The following is a 16805-nucleotide window of genomic DNA, read 5'->3' on the forward strand; positions in this document are numbered from 1 at the left end:
ATTTGCCATCTTTTCCTCTGTTTTTGCTGAAATATAGGAAGGGCAGTGTGTTGATGTTTTCTTCTTCCATAAAGGAATTGTATTCCTTTAAACTTCTTAATTGTTTCACGTGTCTTCTTTAATTGTTCTTTTTTATTACTTTAAAGATGTCTTTGTTCACATACTAGATTCATGTATTTGGTTGTATGTGTTGCCGTGCTACAATTTCTAGATGTTGAATTATGGTTTGTGCTGTGAATTAATTCTGTTTCTGTGTTCCTCTGGTCTGTGCCATAATTATCTGCATTACATCCGAGTAAACTTTACTGCCCTACCTTCCTACCTCCCATCCAAAGGAATATCCATAGGATCACCACTTTTATCATCCCTAGCAGTATTAACTTAAAGTAATACCTTAGAAACTATCCAGCAGAAAATAATGCCCTAATCAAGAAACTACCAAGGAAAAAAACGACCCCAGCCAACACTGACAGGGCAGTAAATTAAAAAAGGAGCAAACCCCACACTCATGAATGCTGCTGTTACCTGGTTGGTAATGAAATGTCTGCAAGCAAACAACCAAGCTCAGGGATCCCCAAGACACTATAGTTCCAAGCATGAGCTACATATTTTTCCTCTATTAGAATTTTGTTTCCATTCTGGAAAAAGTGTTTTAATCAGCCATAGGTTGAAGGAAGCAAAAGCATAAAATCTTGTATTCCTTTTCTTCTTTGTTTTTTTTTTTTATCATTTGCCTAAAACAAATAAATAAATAACATACAATGGAATATTGGGAGTCAACTTTTCTTATTTCATTGCTAGATAGTTAATAGATTCTAGCTTATTTTTCCTGTTATTCTATTATTCAGGCAATCAGCTTTTTGCACTCTTATAAATGAATATACTTGCTAAAGATGGATTGGAAGAATATTGTGAATCTTCAGATTTACTGAAAACGATCCTAAATGACTTTAGATACCATTAACATCTAAATATATTTATACTTCATTCTAAAAAAGAATAATATTTAAATATTAATGATTCTGGTTATGATTTTGTTTTAAGTTTTTAGATATTTGTACCATGCGACTGAACCTTATTTCACCAGCAAAGTATATATACAATATGCATGGCGAAAAAATGGAAGATCTCCGAAATGGTAAGAATTACACCATTTGCAGCAGTAGAATATATGAAATGAAGCAACCAGTTCATGCATGCATAAATGTTTGAATGTTAAACATAAAAAGTCTTACAGTTTCCCTGGGGGGAGTGTAGCCTATGATTTCAATAGTAAATTGAAATTTTCATATCAATCAAATCATATTTATTCAATGACCAGAGCATTTTCAAGAGTTTTCCTATAAAATCTCTTGTACAATGGGAATTTAACTCATTTAAGGTTGCTACTTCTAATTTTCATCTGAATACTATTGAATACTACCCTTTCCAATATTCCTAATTGGACTAGCATTATTATAGAGTACCTTTTAGTTTTTATTTTGTATGTGCACAGATGCATGTGTTTAAATTACTTGGCTGTAACAGGAAAGGACAGCTTGTATAGTAATTGACAAGAAGAAAAAAGAAGAAGAAAAACAACTCCTCAAAAGGTCTAGATCATTGCAGCAAAATTAAACACCCGCAAAAATCAGTGTATTATTGGATTTCTCATAAAAGTTAATTTGGCAATGGTATCAATATTATAGGGTTGAACTCTATATTGTTCTTTACATAAGCCCAGCTGAATCTGTTAGTGATTTGCCAAATATCTCATGCTGAAGGTACCAATGGTGTTTGGGTTTATGTAGGGGGGGGGGGAGGGAGAAGGAGAAAGAAATATTTTTCCAAGCACAAAATGTAGCTAGACAGATGATTTTCAAGTTTTATTAAATGAACAAATCGAAACAGTTAGCAAAAGTGTGTCAGCAAACTTTGGTATATTTAATACAAATATTTTTAACACATGTCTTCTCAGAGGACCGAGAGCATTTAATTATAAGAATTGATGAGAGTCACTATTGTTGATTTAAAAAACTGAAGTGAAATCGAATAAACATCACTTTGAGGTTGCCATCTACAATGCTTCTAGTATGTTTGTTCTTACCTGAGAAAAAGACAACATATATTTGTGACATGCTCATAGCAACATTTGAAGAAAGAGTTTCAAGAATTGGGGCAGTAATTGGATACATTTCAATTCATAAGAGAAGATGAAGGTGTGTTAGATCAAAGGATTAGAACAGGAACTGACAGAAAAGAAACTGATCTTCTTGAAGAAGAAAATCAAAGATATAAGCTCAATGGATGAGAGTGACAACCAAAATAAGGAGTAAAAGTTATTCTGTGTCATGGGAATTTGGATATAGTTCTTAGGCCTTTGCAGGAAAAAAAGAAAATAGAGTAAAAAGGCATTTGAGGTCAAACAGGAGACAGGAAAATGAACCTCTGTACAGTGTTGGAGATGTAATAAAACGGAATATTAAAAGACAATTATAAAAAATAATGAGGGTTGCAGACTATTCCCTAAACCTTTATAACACAAGCTTAAATAGGTTTTTATATATATATCTTTGTGTTAAGACTACAATTTGATCATGGCCTTGTAAATCTTTTTGCCTATTTGGAATTTGCAGGGAACATCTCTGTCAATCTTCAGTCTAACTGCTGCGAAGCTGACAAAAGCTCACTGTCTTGTATTTCCGCATATTGAGCTCAATCTCAAAGTTATTCATTTGTAAACTTACAAAAATAACTTAAACCCCTGTTCATAAAAAGAATACCAACTTAAGAATAACATAACTTCCTGGATTTCTTGTCCATACAGCATGGCTTTGTTTACATTTAATCTGTAAATACAGTTGTAAGGAGGTTTCTGAGAGGAGATATGGATTTCCAAAAAACTTAAATAATTGTCCAGAACATAGCAACCTCATGCAATATGGTATAGTCAAAAAAATTTCTAGATGCAATGGACAGCAGCAGACGGGAAATACATGCAATTCCATGTAATTAATGACACACACAAATATCATCAATGAAGGTAGAGAAGATTGATGGTAGCTGAGTGTAAGATCAAAGATTCAAGGATTGTGGAGAGTGAAATATAGCAAAGGAGAACTGAAGAACTTTATATTTTACATAATCAGCCAATAGAGATGAATTTTGGTGATGGACTAACACAAATCTTGGAAGAAGTCATCAAATAAAGTTAATGTAACTAAAACAACAGCAGAACCTGGGGATAATTGTCAGATATTATTTAGGTTAGAAGATTCTTATATTCTTCATTTTGGTCTCTGAGTGTAGGGGTTTGGCCTATGCAGAAGCTGTCATTAGAATTCACTCTATAGTAACTATAATATACGGCAGGAAGCCTGCCACTGTACACCTGTCTGAGTGCTTAGCTCTTATGTTCCAGTTTGAATGTTGTAGCAGAATTGTACTATTTTTCAGTGAATTTTTTGTTACCCTTACCATTTTTTCCCTCTATCATCTTGCCTGATTCCCTCCTCCCCCTAAATTGGTTGGTGGTGTAGGGATTACAATGCAGTGTTGTAGGCTATTTCTGCCAACTGCCAGAAGTTCAATTCTCACTGTCTCAAGGTTGACTCAGCCTTCCAAGGTCAGTAAAATGAGGACCCAAATTGTTGGGGGCAATATGCCGACTCTGAAACCACTGAGAGAGGGCTATAAAGCACTATGAAATGGTATATATGTCTAAGTACTATTGCTATTAGCTCAAAAGTACTGATGGATTTTCTCTGTCATAGTACAGTTTAGAAATGCACTAACTTTAATAGCTAACAACCATTTATATATTGACTATATTGTGTCTTTCTTTCTTTCTCCCTTTCTCCCTTCAAATAGAAATCATTCAACATCTGCAATAGTTGCCTGGGGTTTTCTGTCCTATCTTTTGGAAAAAATATAGGATACAAATCAGTATGCATATTTTTAATTTTTTTTATAAAATATATTAAATAAAATAGCAATATGCTAACTTGTTTATTTTCAAATACTTTATAGGCACCAGTAACATGATTACCAAATTACATTGCAATATTTTTCTGCTCACACCACTTGATCATTAAGTCCTTGGTTTCCCAAATCTCTATGCCATTAATACTCTAGCCAATACCTTATCATGTATCCTACTAGCAAGGTAGGCATAAGTAGAACTGGAAGAACTTAAAATTCTGCAGAATTACAACATATTCTTAGAAAACCTCTTGTGGGAGAGAACACCCACCCCCCCAAATAAATGAAAACTGAATATCTTAATTGACTTGTGAACATGTGAATTGCTTGCTGAGAAAAAGATGATTGACAGTAGGTGAAATAGAATGAGTGACACATTACTTTGCTTTTTTTAATTTTACCCTCTATCTGCAGCTGTGCATTTATATTTATTACTTTTGTATTGAGTTTCTTCAGTTATATACAGAAAATAGGAGGCCCTTGTTGACAAAGTTCTTTCTAGTTGCGTACATAAATATTCTTTTGCTAATGTTGCTGTATATATTATGCATATATATCAAGCTACTTAAGAAAAGTTATGAGTCTTAGTGGTTATGAACTATTACTCTTCTTCTAGCTTCCCAATTTTTGTTTTTATGGCCCCAAATTTGGGAGATGATTGAGTATACATATTGAACAGATTAAGTAATACAACAAGTATTACATGTTGGGGCAATATACTGACTTTGTAAACTGCTTAGAGAGAACCATAGAGCAATGTGAAGCAGTATATAAGTCTAATTGCTATTGCTATTAATATGGGATGTTATTTTTAAGAATGCTCAAATAAAATTATTATTTTTATTTGGAAATCTCATGTAGAGTTATTCAGAAATTTAGATGAAGAATACAACATGATTTACTTACTTTAAAGAAAGTAAGATTTAATATACTATCTTTAAAATAAAAGGTAAAGTTATCCCCAGGTCAAGGTCATCTCCTCGTGATTGTATTCAACACTTTCTTGGCAGCATAACAGAATAATTTCCACTGTAGCCAAAATAATCTGAATTCACATCCATACATTGCATTATCTAAACTTTAATATGTACATTCTTCTATTGTAACTTATGTTCTGACTTAAAATTTGATACAGTTTATTCTCTTTGATAAGTTTATTAGGGCATCCAGATGAGAAGCTTAGCAGTATTTTTCATTCATACTGCCATTTAACAAAGTCTATTGTAGGATAGTTATTGTTATAAAGTAGATATAATAGTTTCTAAACCAAATAATATAATTTGTAAAGTAATAAATAGTTTTTATATACTTTCAAACCTCCAGATTAAAAAGTGGATAAATTTCATGAAATGTTTGGCATGTTTTTGTCCACCTCATTTCAGTGGTTTTACTGGATAAAAAAAACTGTACAACTTCCTACTATAATTAGTAAGATTTAAAATGTTTTATTGTTTCTTAACTAAAATCTATTGTATTCCAATTTTATGTTTTTCTGTTCTGTGATTCTAGTTAACACCTAGCATAGTCAGCTAACATGCAATAGTAACTGGTCAAGTTATAATCTATGAAAAATACTAAATGTAAACATAACTAGTTTTACTAATTTGAATCTTAAATCATAATGAAAAGGTTGTGGTCATTTTTAAATTATAATGCTGGATGTCTTTGTCTTTTTTTGAGTTATCTATCTGCATGGCTTACCCTAAAAGCAAAAAGAGAATTGGATTATAGTTAAAAGCTATTTCTACTTTTACATATATTGTAATATGTTTATTTTCTACTTTAACCTCTTTAGACTTTTTAACATAGAAAATAGGTTAAGTGATAAAAGTAGGAAAGAAGCATAAAGTCTATTGGAAAACTACCAAATGTCCTCTGCAAATAGGACCTATTCAGAATCAGTGAGCGTATGATGAGCGAAGTGGTTTTGAATATCGTCTTTAGAATCCATGCTGTTAGAAGGCCAGCCCTGAACATGGCAACTCTTATTTCTACACACAGTACCTCTTCACTCTCAATTTAACCTAAAAATCTGATGAACCCATTACTCCATACTTGATTTCATGGAACAAGGAGTAGATATAGTTACAAATGATCAATCACAAGCCGTGAACCAAAGCAGTAAGGCATTAACAATTCACACCATTTTGGTCCACTTGCTCAAGCAGAAGATGTGCCAGCATATTTAATGGACAGCAACTTCACTCAGTTTTAGAAAAGACATGACTCATGATGCATTTTAGAAATGAAGAGATTTTGTGCCTGCTAACCATTTGCACACTAGAGTTCAAAAAGTTCTAAACAATTAACATAAGTGTGAGCTCTTTTTGAAGAAAGAAGAATGAGTAACTAAATTACATTTACTCAGGTAGAGTATAAAATGACCAAAGAAATGCTTCTTTCCCAATAAAGTCATGTACCATTCAATGGAATTGTATAAATCAGCATCTTGTGAAGTAGTATGTAACACTGCAGACCCCACAGGCATCTGCCGTCAATTTAATGGGATCACTGAAGAAGCAAGGCAGCTGTGAAAGATTGCTTTAAGTACAGCAATCATGTGCTTGTCATTCTGTTCAATAGTGGAAAAATCCAAATTCGGATAGGCATCAGTATTTAAGAGAATGATTGCTAAAGCTTCTCTCATAAGTACCTTGGGGACAATAAGATTTGACGTATAACATGTAAACAAAAGTACACAACAGCTGTTAGATTAGTTTTGTTTGAGTAAAATATATCGGGATCATTTAATATAGCATGTGTTCTCTCAGTCACTCTGGCTGAGTCTGCAGACCACACTTTTGAATATTGTACACCAATAGCTGGGAGGACAGAGTTGTACAGCCATTGCCAAAATAGCAGGGAAAAAGTATATGCAACTAACTATACATCTTGACTATCAAAGCCTTATCATGAACATAAGAAATAAAGATGTATGTCAGACATATTCTTTATTTCAAAAAGTTCAATTCCCAGGCAATTAGAGGGGACTATCTTAGGGATCAGAATTAGTCGATGCAACAGTCAAAGCATATTGTTATATTCAACGCATTATATATTTCCCTTTTTTCCTTTCCTTGGTTATATTTGTCTTCATCATTAACATCAAGAACAAATCTGAAGAAAATGTGCTTAAATTTATTTAATGACAACTGCTGAAGAGGTTCTTTCAGTTTTCAGAATCTTTAAACATTAGATATTTTCTGTCATGATTTTCCTTTAAGTAGTTGTTTAATAATTTAAATCATAATTTTTCATGAGGAAAACCATGAACAGATATAAATTGAGCCTGTATGATTGTAAAACAAATTAGAGATTCAGCAGCCAATATTAATTTGGTGCTTACAAGTCTCTCTTATGTACACAAAACTAATAGCGGTAGGTTGCTATATTACTGTTTTATATAAATATAGAATAGAATAACAGAGTTGGGAGGAATTTAGTCCAACCCCCTGCTTAGGCAGGAAACTCTATCACATTTCAGACAAATGGTTATTCAATCTCTTCTTTAAAACTTAGTGTTGGAGCATTTACAACTTCTGGAGGCAAGTTGTTCCACTGATGAATAAAGAAATGCCCTGGAAAACATTCCTATGGGCAGAATTGTCATATCACTAAGATGTGTAGATATTCTGTTCAGGAGTGAGGCTGATTGTTTAAAAGTGTTTTCATACACCTATTTCTAAGGAAAACAGTATGATCAATCTTCCTGCATCCTAATCCTCATTTATTTGTTATCTAAAGCAAAATGGGGCGCAGATACTAAATAATACTTCATTGCCTAATATAATCACTAGGCAGTTAAAATATTTCTTAAAATGCCCTTTTGAATTCATTAAATGCCATTAAAATGATCAGAAAATAAGGAAATATTTATATTAATTAAAATTTATTAAGCAACACAACATTTAAACAGTACAGACACTAATGGGATTAGCAGACAGCAAAGGAATTTTACCCATTCTGCATCCTTCCATTCTCAATTATTGAGGGAAAAAAATAACAGAAATAGATTTTAATAATTTGGGGTTTTGGAAATAGTCGACCATTTCTTGTTGAAAAAAATATAGTAACAGCTGCATTTTACAAGTTGTTGGTGTTTTTCCGAGGTTTGATGTTTCAAAGGTAGCAAATCAAATGTTGACCCTAACCTTGTAAGTAGACAACTTTTTCATTAGGAAATAAAAAATGAAAACCTCAAAGACCTGTGTCATAACACAGCTTAATCATGCCAAATGTGATGTTTATATTTTCAGCACTTTATTTCCTTGTGATCTCATAAGTTACAGACTCTCTAGCAACTATGTGAGGAGTTACTTTGCCCAATATTTCATCAACTTTCCTTCCCTTTTAGTTATCCATCATTAGTATGATGGCCTACACTATTTACTGTAGTACAACCTCTCACCCGGAAAGGAGAATTTGGAGAAATTTTGGAGAATGGTTGATTCTTAGAAACATGTTTGTTTTGGGGCTTATTGATGTTTTAAATTTTGAAGATGTTATGAGTACTTGAGCAAAATGATAGTTGTAGTGTGCATGGTATACTTAGCAAAGCTTAAATTCAAAGGTGCCCAAAGATCAATCGGTCATGTATTAATTAAGACTTATATAGATAGAGGACACAATTAGAAGACATTGAGGATGAATTCTAAAGAAGAATCTTAATAGCTCAACTTCTCATTAAACTTAAAAATAAAACAAGGACTCTTTAATAGTTATGCACAAACTATTTCTGGAGATGTAATGCTTTGCACTTTTCTGTTCTTTAGCAACCTGTACAGTTGTTCTGAGGAGGGTGGAGCTAAGTATGACATTGATATTACCAATTTAAATAAGGCTTCAGTTGGTCACAGTGCTGTAGAGACAACATTCTTTAAAAGGGGAGAAAAACAATAATCAGAATGTACTTAGAATTCCCCAAAGTTTTATTTCTACTGTTCTGTGTCTTTATCTACCCTACGTACTATCTTGTATCAAAAGGCTCTAACTTAACTTTTTCTGCTACAACTAACTGCTTCTGTAGATTTCAAGAGCCAAACATAAGAGATTCACTTTAATAACTGCAGTGATTCATTTAAAAGTGTGGCAAATGATGTCATAAAATTGGGTGTGCTTCACTTAGCTATTCGCTGAACAATCATGGCTTAGCAATGGAAATTCTGGTCCCAATTGTGGCTTTATGTCAAAGAATACCTATACTTTCATATCTTTAATCTCTCCTCTTGTTGGACATTTTCTTCACCCACTGATAGGTATATTAGAAGTCCCTTGCAGCTAATGTTCAAAAGGCAGACTTCAACAAAATACTTTCAGTCCAGCTTCTCCACTCGGTCTGATCTGTTTTGGAGAGAGGTTATCTATGGAGATTCTCAGTCATCCAGATCATGGTTGTCCCAAATATTTTTTTTCAGGAGGCAACTGGACTTTCTTGTTTTTCTTTCAAGACATTTCTCTTTTTATCCAAGAAGCTTCTTCAAGCTGTGACTGGATGGTGGGGAATGGAAGGATTTATATTCCTTGCAGACAGCTGTTCATTTTGCATTCTTTTAGACAGTCATTGAAGCAACTTGGAAGTTTATCTGTGTCCTCAGGGTCATCCGAGTAGTGCAAATGTGTGTGGAGACTTCTTGGCAGCAGGATGTTTTCTGCTTTGTGTCCCTTCACTGTTGAAGACAGACACAGGCTGTTGGGGATGAGTCCGTGTTGTCTGTATCTCCAAATGAAGTACAAATGGTTCCTGGAGTCTGCAATTTTTCTGGAAATCCATTCATACTCCCATACATTCAAAGGGTACACATCCCAAAGGGTATAGCTAAATGTCTATAGAGATTCTCAGTCGTTCAGGTCATGGTTGTCCCAAAGGTGCTTTTTCTGGAGGCAACTGGACTTTCTTGTTTTTCTTTCAAGACGTTTTGCTTCTCATCCAAGAAGCTTCTTCAGCTCTGACTGGATGGTGGAGAGAGGATGTTCATCTTTCAGGATCCTGTGATATTTACAATTTCAAAAAGAAAGTGACCAAAGAAGCTTCACATAATCTTGATGATAGTAATTATCTGATCATTTCTCTTGGGTTTTCAGCTGGGATATGGTAGAGAAATTGCTTTAGGGGGTGGCCTATGATAGAGGGGGTGGCCTATGATAGAGGGGGTGGCCTTTAGGGGGTGGCCTATGATAGAAACAGTATGGAAATAATATGGGCCTACTGCTCTTCCTCAAATACTTGATACCAGGAAGTGTTATCAGAGTATTCATCTGAACTCTCTGGCACAGAGAGATTATAGACACACTATTAAGTCCATAAAATGATATTGGAAGATTACTGTCCGATATCCAGAGTGATGAAGTAATAATATCTCCACAGGATTCCTCCTTCCTCATCTCACCTGCTGATTTGTATCTATGTGACACTGCTGAGGAAGGTTCTTTTGGAGTAGGGCCATAGCTGTCCACAGTAGGAATGTTTTGATTGGGTTTGGAAAGGGTACCTTAGAACACAGCACCTGTTATGATTTGTTACAGGAGTTGCACCTATTTCCAGGATTGCATGGCTGCAGCAAAAGCCTCATAGCAAAAGCCATGTCATCTATAAAATTATAGTTTTAATGATTTCCAAACATGATGTTTATGCTGTCACTTGTCCTGAACTACCTCTTCTGAACTGAACCTGCAGTATCACATGCTCTTTGTATGCAGATTGCACACAGCTCTACTACTTCTTACCATTCAACTTGTACTCTTGAATGTTGCATAAATTCAGTAACATGCAGATGGGGGAAGTCAATCTGCAATTAAGTCCAGATAAGGTGAATGTTTGGTAACTAAGAGATTGGATTTCAGAATAAATTCATTTTGAATATTGCACTCTTTGGAAAGCAGATCTGCAATAGCAGAATTCTCCTTGATCTGCAGCTGCCAATTAATTTTCAAGTGGGGACTATGACAGGAAGCCATGCAGTTAAGTGTAGTACACCAACTGTGATCCCTTCTGAGCTTACTGGATTTGGTGACATCTGTCTTCACTTTTGCAACATACTGTGTTGATTGGAGGGTGGCAAAGGCAATGTAAGGTACCTCCTTCCAGATGATGCTCCAGCAAGAAGAAAGATCTGAGATAGAGTGATTGAGAAGTTCAGATGGAACGACAAATCTGAGGGAGTCTCAAAGTCTCTCTCCTGGAAATCATGCACCCTGTCAGGGAGACAATATTAGGAATATTTTTAATGTGAGGCTAGTTTAATATCGATGCATTAACAGAAGTACTGGAGATTAATATTAATGCAATAACTGAATTACTGAAAAAATGAAGTAATGGAGCCTGTTTACAAAAATTGATGTTATTTAATAAAATTCTGTTCTTTTCTGTCTTGATCAAATGTCTTCTCCATGTTCCACATACTTACATTAGCTTGAACATTTACAAAATTTCTAAACCAGAAAAGTGGTGGCAGCAAACAAAAAGATAAACAAAGAAAAAAGATTTACAACAAGGAGTCTTTGTGACATGTATTCTACATGAGATGTAAACTAAAACAAATCTGAGATTTGCAATGTATGTAAAACATGGCAGGCTACTAACTGCTGAAAAGGACAAGCAATCTAGAGTCTGAAATTGTCTGTGTAGGTTAGAATGTTTCTTATTTTCATATGTGTCATGAGTAGATAAGAGCAAGTAATTGGATGAAGCAAAAAATAAACAAACAAAACCCTTATGCATGCCCATAGGCAAAGTTTTTTCATTTTATAGTGCTAAAAATGTATTTATATGATACAAACACAACACACCTACATTGACGTTTGGATTAGGCGAGAAACACTACTTTTAATTGTTTACTTCCAATCTGTATAGAAGATAACACAATGATAGAATTTACAAATTTATCACTTCATTTTTTTGGAAATAAGAACTCTCATTCACCACAGTTAAGAGAGGAGAGAAAAGAATATTTTCTTGCCTTAATTTAGTTCTTCTAAATGCAAGCCCCAAGTTTACATCTTGTATTGTTAGTGTGTAAGGAATAGAATTTGTGTCGCAATGCACATCTCACAGTTTGCCCAATCGTTATGGATATTCATGCTTTTGGTGTTCTCTTTCCAAGCACAGCTACACTTTGCTTTTTCCCTTCCAGCCTAGTCCTTGTAAGTTCTTACCTTCTTATTCCTAATATTGTCTTAGTTTCCTCTTCTCAGCTTCTTCTCAGCCTCAAAGCCATTCTTCCCTTTCCCTCCATCTTAATTATCTATGCAGAGCCTGCGTCAGAACTTGGACAGAAGACCCATGTTTTCTGTTCGATCACTGTTTCTATCAATTATAGAAACAATTATGGTGGATTTTTTTTTTTAAATCCAGCAACCTAAGGAACAGTCAGGCCACACACCAAATTCTGCAACTTTAGTTGCATTCCATACCACTGCCCCTGCATTACAGAAATCCTTCCCTCAGAGGTGAGGTGGGTCCCCACTTTCCTAGCCTTCTATAAATGGGTCAAAACTAGGCACTGCACCCTTTCATGGGGAACACAATGGACTGTGCAGTTGTGGGGCTGGATGGTGCCATGAGAGCTCTCCTACCTTTTAGTAACCAATATTAAATGACCATTTTGGATATTTTTATTTCTTTGATATTTTATAATGTTATAATCTCATAAATTGTTTTTAAATCTTAATTTAATATTCTAATATTAATTTTATACACTGTTTTATATGTTTATTATAATATATATAATAATATATAATAATCAATATATTATATATTGATTCATGGAGATTTAGAGGACCTATCTTTTAATTCTCCAGTTTAGAAGTCCCACTGCCTGCAGGACAAGCATATAATCCTTAAACCTTACAACATGAGCTCTCTCCTGCATTGCCTTGCAAATATAATGATGTGTTTGAAATGATACTTATTCTGCTTTTCCCATTGCCCCAGTTTTGAGTCTGTATTATAAATTATTTAGATTCCTGCAATATATCCTGACCTATTGTCTAATAATAGTAACAACACATTACATTTATATGCCTAATTCCCAATGACTCAGGGATTACAGAGATGGCATCTGCCAACAAATATGGAAAAGGCCCAAAAAAGAGATACCTATTGTATACTCTAATCCCTAAAAGGGAAATTTAAAAGAATATTCTAATCACAAGACATGTTGAAGATCTTTCAAAAGAAATTACAGCCATATAATATGTGGCTGTAATTTATAACCTACTACATATTGACTTTTCAGAAGATAACGTAGAAAAGGCACCACAAAACCTAAAACCATCCCTATCTATTGGCCCCGATGGATTATGTGCATACTTCTTAAAAAAGCTGTCCTCTGCCATAGCGAAACCCCAAAGCATTATATATGAAATATCATTCAGAACCAGCTCCTTACCAAACCTATGGTCCTTAGCTACGGTCATCCCTATCTTCAAAAAAGGTGACCCCAGCCTGGTTGAAAACTATAGACCAATCTCACTGTGTTGTGTCATGTGCAAAGTCATGTAATCAATCATTAACCAATTCATCACTCTCCACTTAAAGTCAAACAACCTACTCTCCAAAACCAATTTGGTTTCAGGAAAAAAATGTCCTGCAATCTACAACTCCTACACTGCAAAAACATATGGAGTACTCTACTTAACCAGGGTAAAGCTATAGATGCAATTTAGATAGACTTCTGCAAAGCATTTGATTCAGTGGTACATGACAAACTACTGTTAAAACTAAACTCTTACAGCATTTCCGCATCCCTTCATAAGTGGATTACTGCATTCCTGTCAAACAGGCAACAGGCGCTATATCAAACCCTGCTCCAGTTAACAGCAGTGTCCCCCAAGGCAGCGTTCCAGGACCCACATTCTTTATACTCTATATAAATGACCTTTGCAATCACCTTATAAGCAACTGCATCCTCTTTGCAGATGACGTAAAACTATTCAACACCACTGACAATGCTACTATCCTTCAAAGTGACCTTGATTATGTGTCTGAATGGTCAAACATCTGGCAACACCAAATCTCAACCAACAAATGCTCGGTCCTACACATTGGTAAAAAGAATCAGTACACCAAATATAAACTAAGCGGATCTGACCTCGTTAATAATCCTCACTCTGTCAAGGACCTAGGAGTACTCATATCTAATGACCTAAGTGCCAGAGTTCACTGTAACAGCATTGCCAAAAAGGCATTAAGAGTTGTAAATCTAATCTTACAAATCTTCTCCTCCAGAAATATTGAATTGCTAACTAGAGCATACAAAACTTTTGCCAGACCAATACTTGAATACAGCTCATCAGTCTGGAATCCATACTGCATATCAGATATTAATACAATTGAGCGAGTCCAGAAGTATTTCATGAGAAGAGTACTACTCTCCGCTCGCAACAGAATATCCTATATCATCAGGCTTGAGATTTTGGGCTTGGACAACCTTGAACTACGCTGCCTATGGTTAGACTTAAGTGTAGCACACAAAATTATCTGCCACAATGTCCTACCAGTCAATGACTACTTCAGCTTCAATCACAACAATACAAGAGCACACAACAGATACAAACTCAGTGTAAACCGCTTCAAACTCGATTGCAGAAAGTACGATTTCAGCAACAGAGTGGTCAATGCCTGGAATGCACTACCTGACTCTGTTGTTACATCCTCTAACCCCCACTCCTTTAACCTCAAACTAACCACTATTGACCACACCCCATTGCTAAGAATTCTGTAAGTGCCTACCATCCCTGTCCTATTGTCCCCATTTATTTGTACCTATTTCCTATATTCTTACTCATGTTTATACTTATACCTATTGTCTTGTAAGTGATTGACAAATAAAATAAATAAAATAAATAAATGAAAAAAGCAGCGGTTGAACAAAATGGTATTATAAAGAACAATAAATGCTCTGTCTTACACATTGGTGAGAAAAATCAGAACACTAAATACAAACTGGGCGGATACAACCTTGTAGATGACCCTCACTCTGTCAAGGACCTTGGAGAACACATTTTAAAAAATCTAAGCCTCAGAGCTCACTGTAACAGCATTGCCAAAAAGGCATTAAGAGATGTTAACCTAATTTTGTGAAGCTTCTTCTCCAGTAACATTGATTTGCAAACCAGGGCATACAAAACCTTCGCCAGACCAATTCATGAATACAGCTCATCTGCTGGAATCCACACTGTATAATGGACACTAATACAATTGAATGAGTCCAGAGGTATTTCATGAGAACAGTACTTCCCTCCTCAACCCACAATAGAATACCTTATGCCACCAGAAATTTTGGACCTAGACATCTTAGAACTATGCTGCCTACCGTCTGACCTAAGCTTAGTACACAAAATTGTCTGCTACAACATCCTACCTGTCAATGACTATTTCAGCTTCAACCACAACAACACAGAGGAAAACAATAGATACAAACTCAAAGTAAACTGCTCCAAACTCGATTGCAGAAAATACGATTTCAGCAACAGAGTGGTCAATGCCTGGAACTCACTATCCAACTATGTTGTTATATCCTCAAACCCCCAAAACTTTAACCTTAAACTGTCTACCATGAACCTCACTCCATTCCTAAGAGGTCTGTAAGGGGCATGCATAAGTGCACTAGCATGCTTACTGTCCAGAGGTGGTATTCAGCAGGTTCTGACCAGTTCTGGAGAACCAGTAGTGGAAATTTTGAGTAGTTCAGAGAACCTCTGACTGGACAGTTTACGGTATCCTTCCCCTGCCACACCCATCAAACCACGCCCACAGAACCGGTAGTAAAATTTTTTGAATCCCATCATTGCTACCATCCCTGTCCTACTGTTACCATTTATTCATAGTCATTTATTATGTATATACTTATACCTGTTTATAATTATGTTTATATGTTATATTCAGACTTATACTTGTTTTCTCATATTGCTTAAGCTAAATAAATAACTAAATAAACAGAGAAACATAATATCATATAGAAAATCCTGTGGATGATGGAAACAACCACAATATATTTTTAAAACTTTTTTTAAATCTTTGTTTTATTTTTACTTGTTGCACACTTTTTGTTGGCATTCCCTGGGTGAAAACCTATTATTTTGAAGCTCTGCATTCTGTTGTAATGTAGGTCAATCCTGCTGACTTACAATATTGTGGCTTGATGCACGTGGACATGATTTTGGGCCTGTAGTAACTGAAGAAATAATCTTACAGGGTCTCCACACCACTGCCCTCCAGTATCACACATCTGTGTAATGTATTTCTCATCTTCAAGGAATGTGACTAAAAAAGAGTGGTGTTGGTTGCTTCTCACAATGACAAGTAATAGGATTTTTTTTTTTGAAAAAATGACACTGTATATGTCATTTAGAGGATATTTACCATGAAAAGTAGCTAGCTCAAGATCAGTTCATCAATGCAGGACTGAGAATTCTTTTTTTTAAACAAAATAAGTAAAGTGAAATAGACATACACAGAGTGAGTCTCTCTATCACTGAACAATATTGTCTTTTCATTTTTCCTACTTATTTAAAATCAGTGAAAAATGTAAACCTGAGCATATGCAGAGCTTTGTTCATTTATTCCAATTGCCTTTCCACTATACACTTCTCTCTTTAGAATTTAAATAGTCCTTCTACTGCTAACTAAATACAGAACTTCTTCCCCTGCACACATGTATTTACAACTCCAGCAAGTCTTTGCACTATTCTCCTATTTTCTTCCTTTGTTCACATCCAGTGATAGGCACGCTGACCTTTTCCATTTCCTAAACTTAATTTGTTCACAGCCTATTAGAATTTAGTGCAAGGATTCTGAAGTTAATCAATGGAACTGGAAGAAAAGAAAATGCACTGTAAAACATTGG

The 16805-nt window shown here is 34.9% G+C and overlaps 1 protein-coding gene across 1 annotated transcript in view; it reads left to right on the forward strand.

Moving 5' to 3' along the window:
• DCDC1 (doublecortin domain containing 1) overlaps nucleotides 1–16805 on the forward strand; it is a 283783-nt gene that overhangs the window by 45412 nt on the left and 221566 nt on the right. The window contains exon 7 of the mRNA XM_087921221.1: nucleotides 1045–1138. Within this exon, the coding sequence (XP_087777347.1) occupies nucleotides 1045–1138 (94 nt within the window). The remainder of the gene's footprint in view (nucleotides 1–1044; nucleotides 1139–16805) is intronic.

Source organism: Pseudonaja textilis, chromosome 1 (genome assembly GCF_049901715.1).
Source record: "Pseudonaja textilis isolate UNSWEBS1 chromosome 1, rPseTex1.2, whole genome shotgun sequence".
Lineage (NCBI taxonomy): Eukaryota > Metazoa > Chordata > Lepidosauria > Squamata > Elapidae > Pseudonaja > Pseudonaja textilis.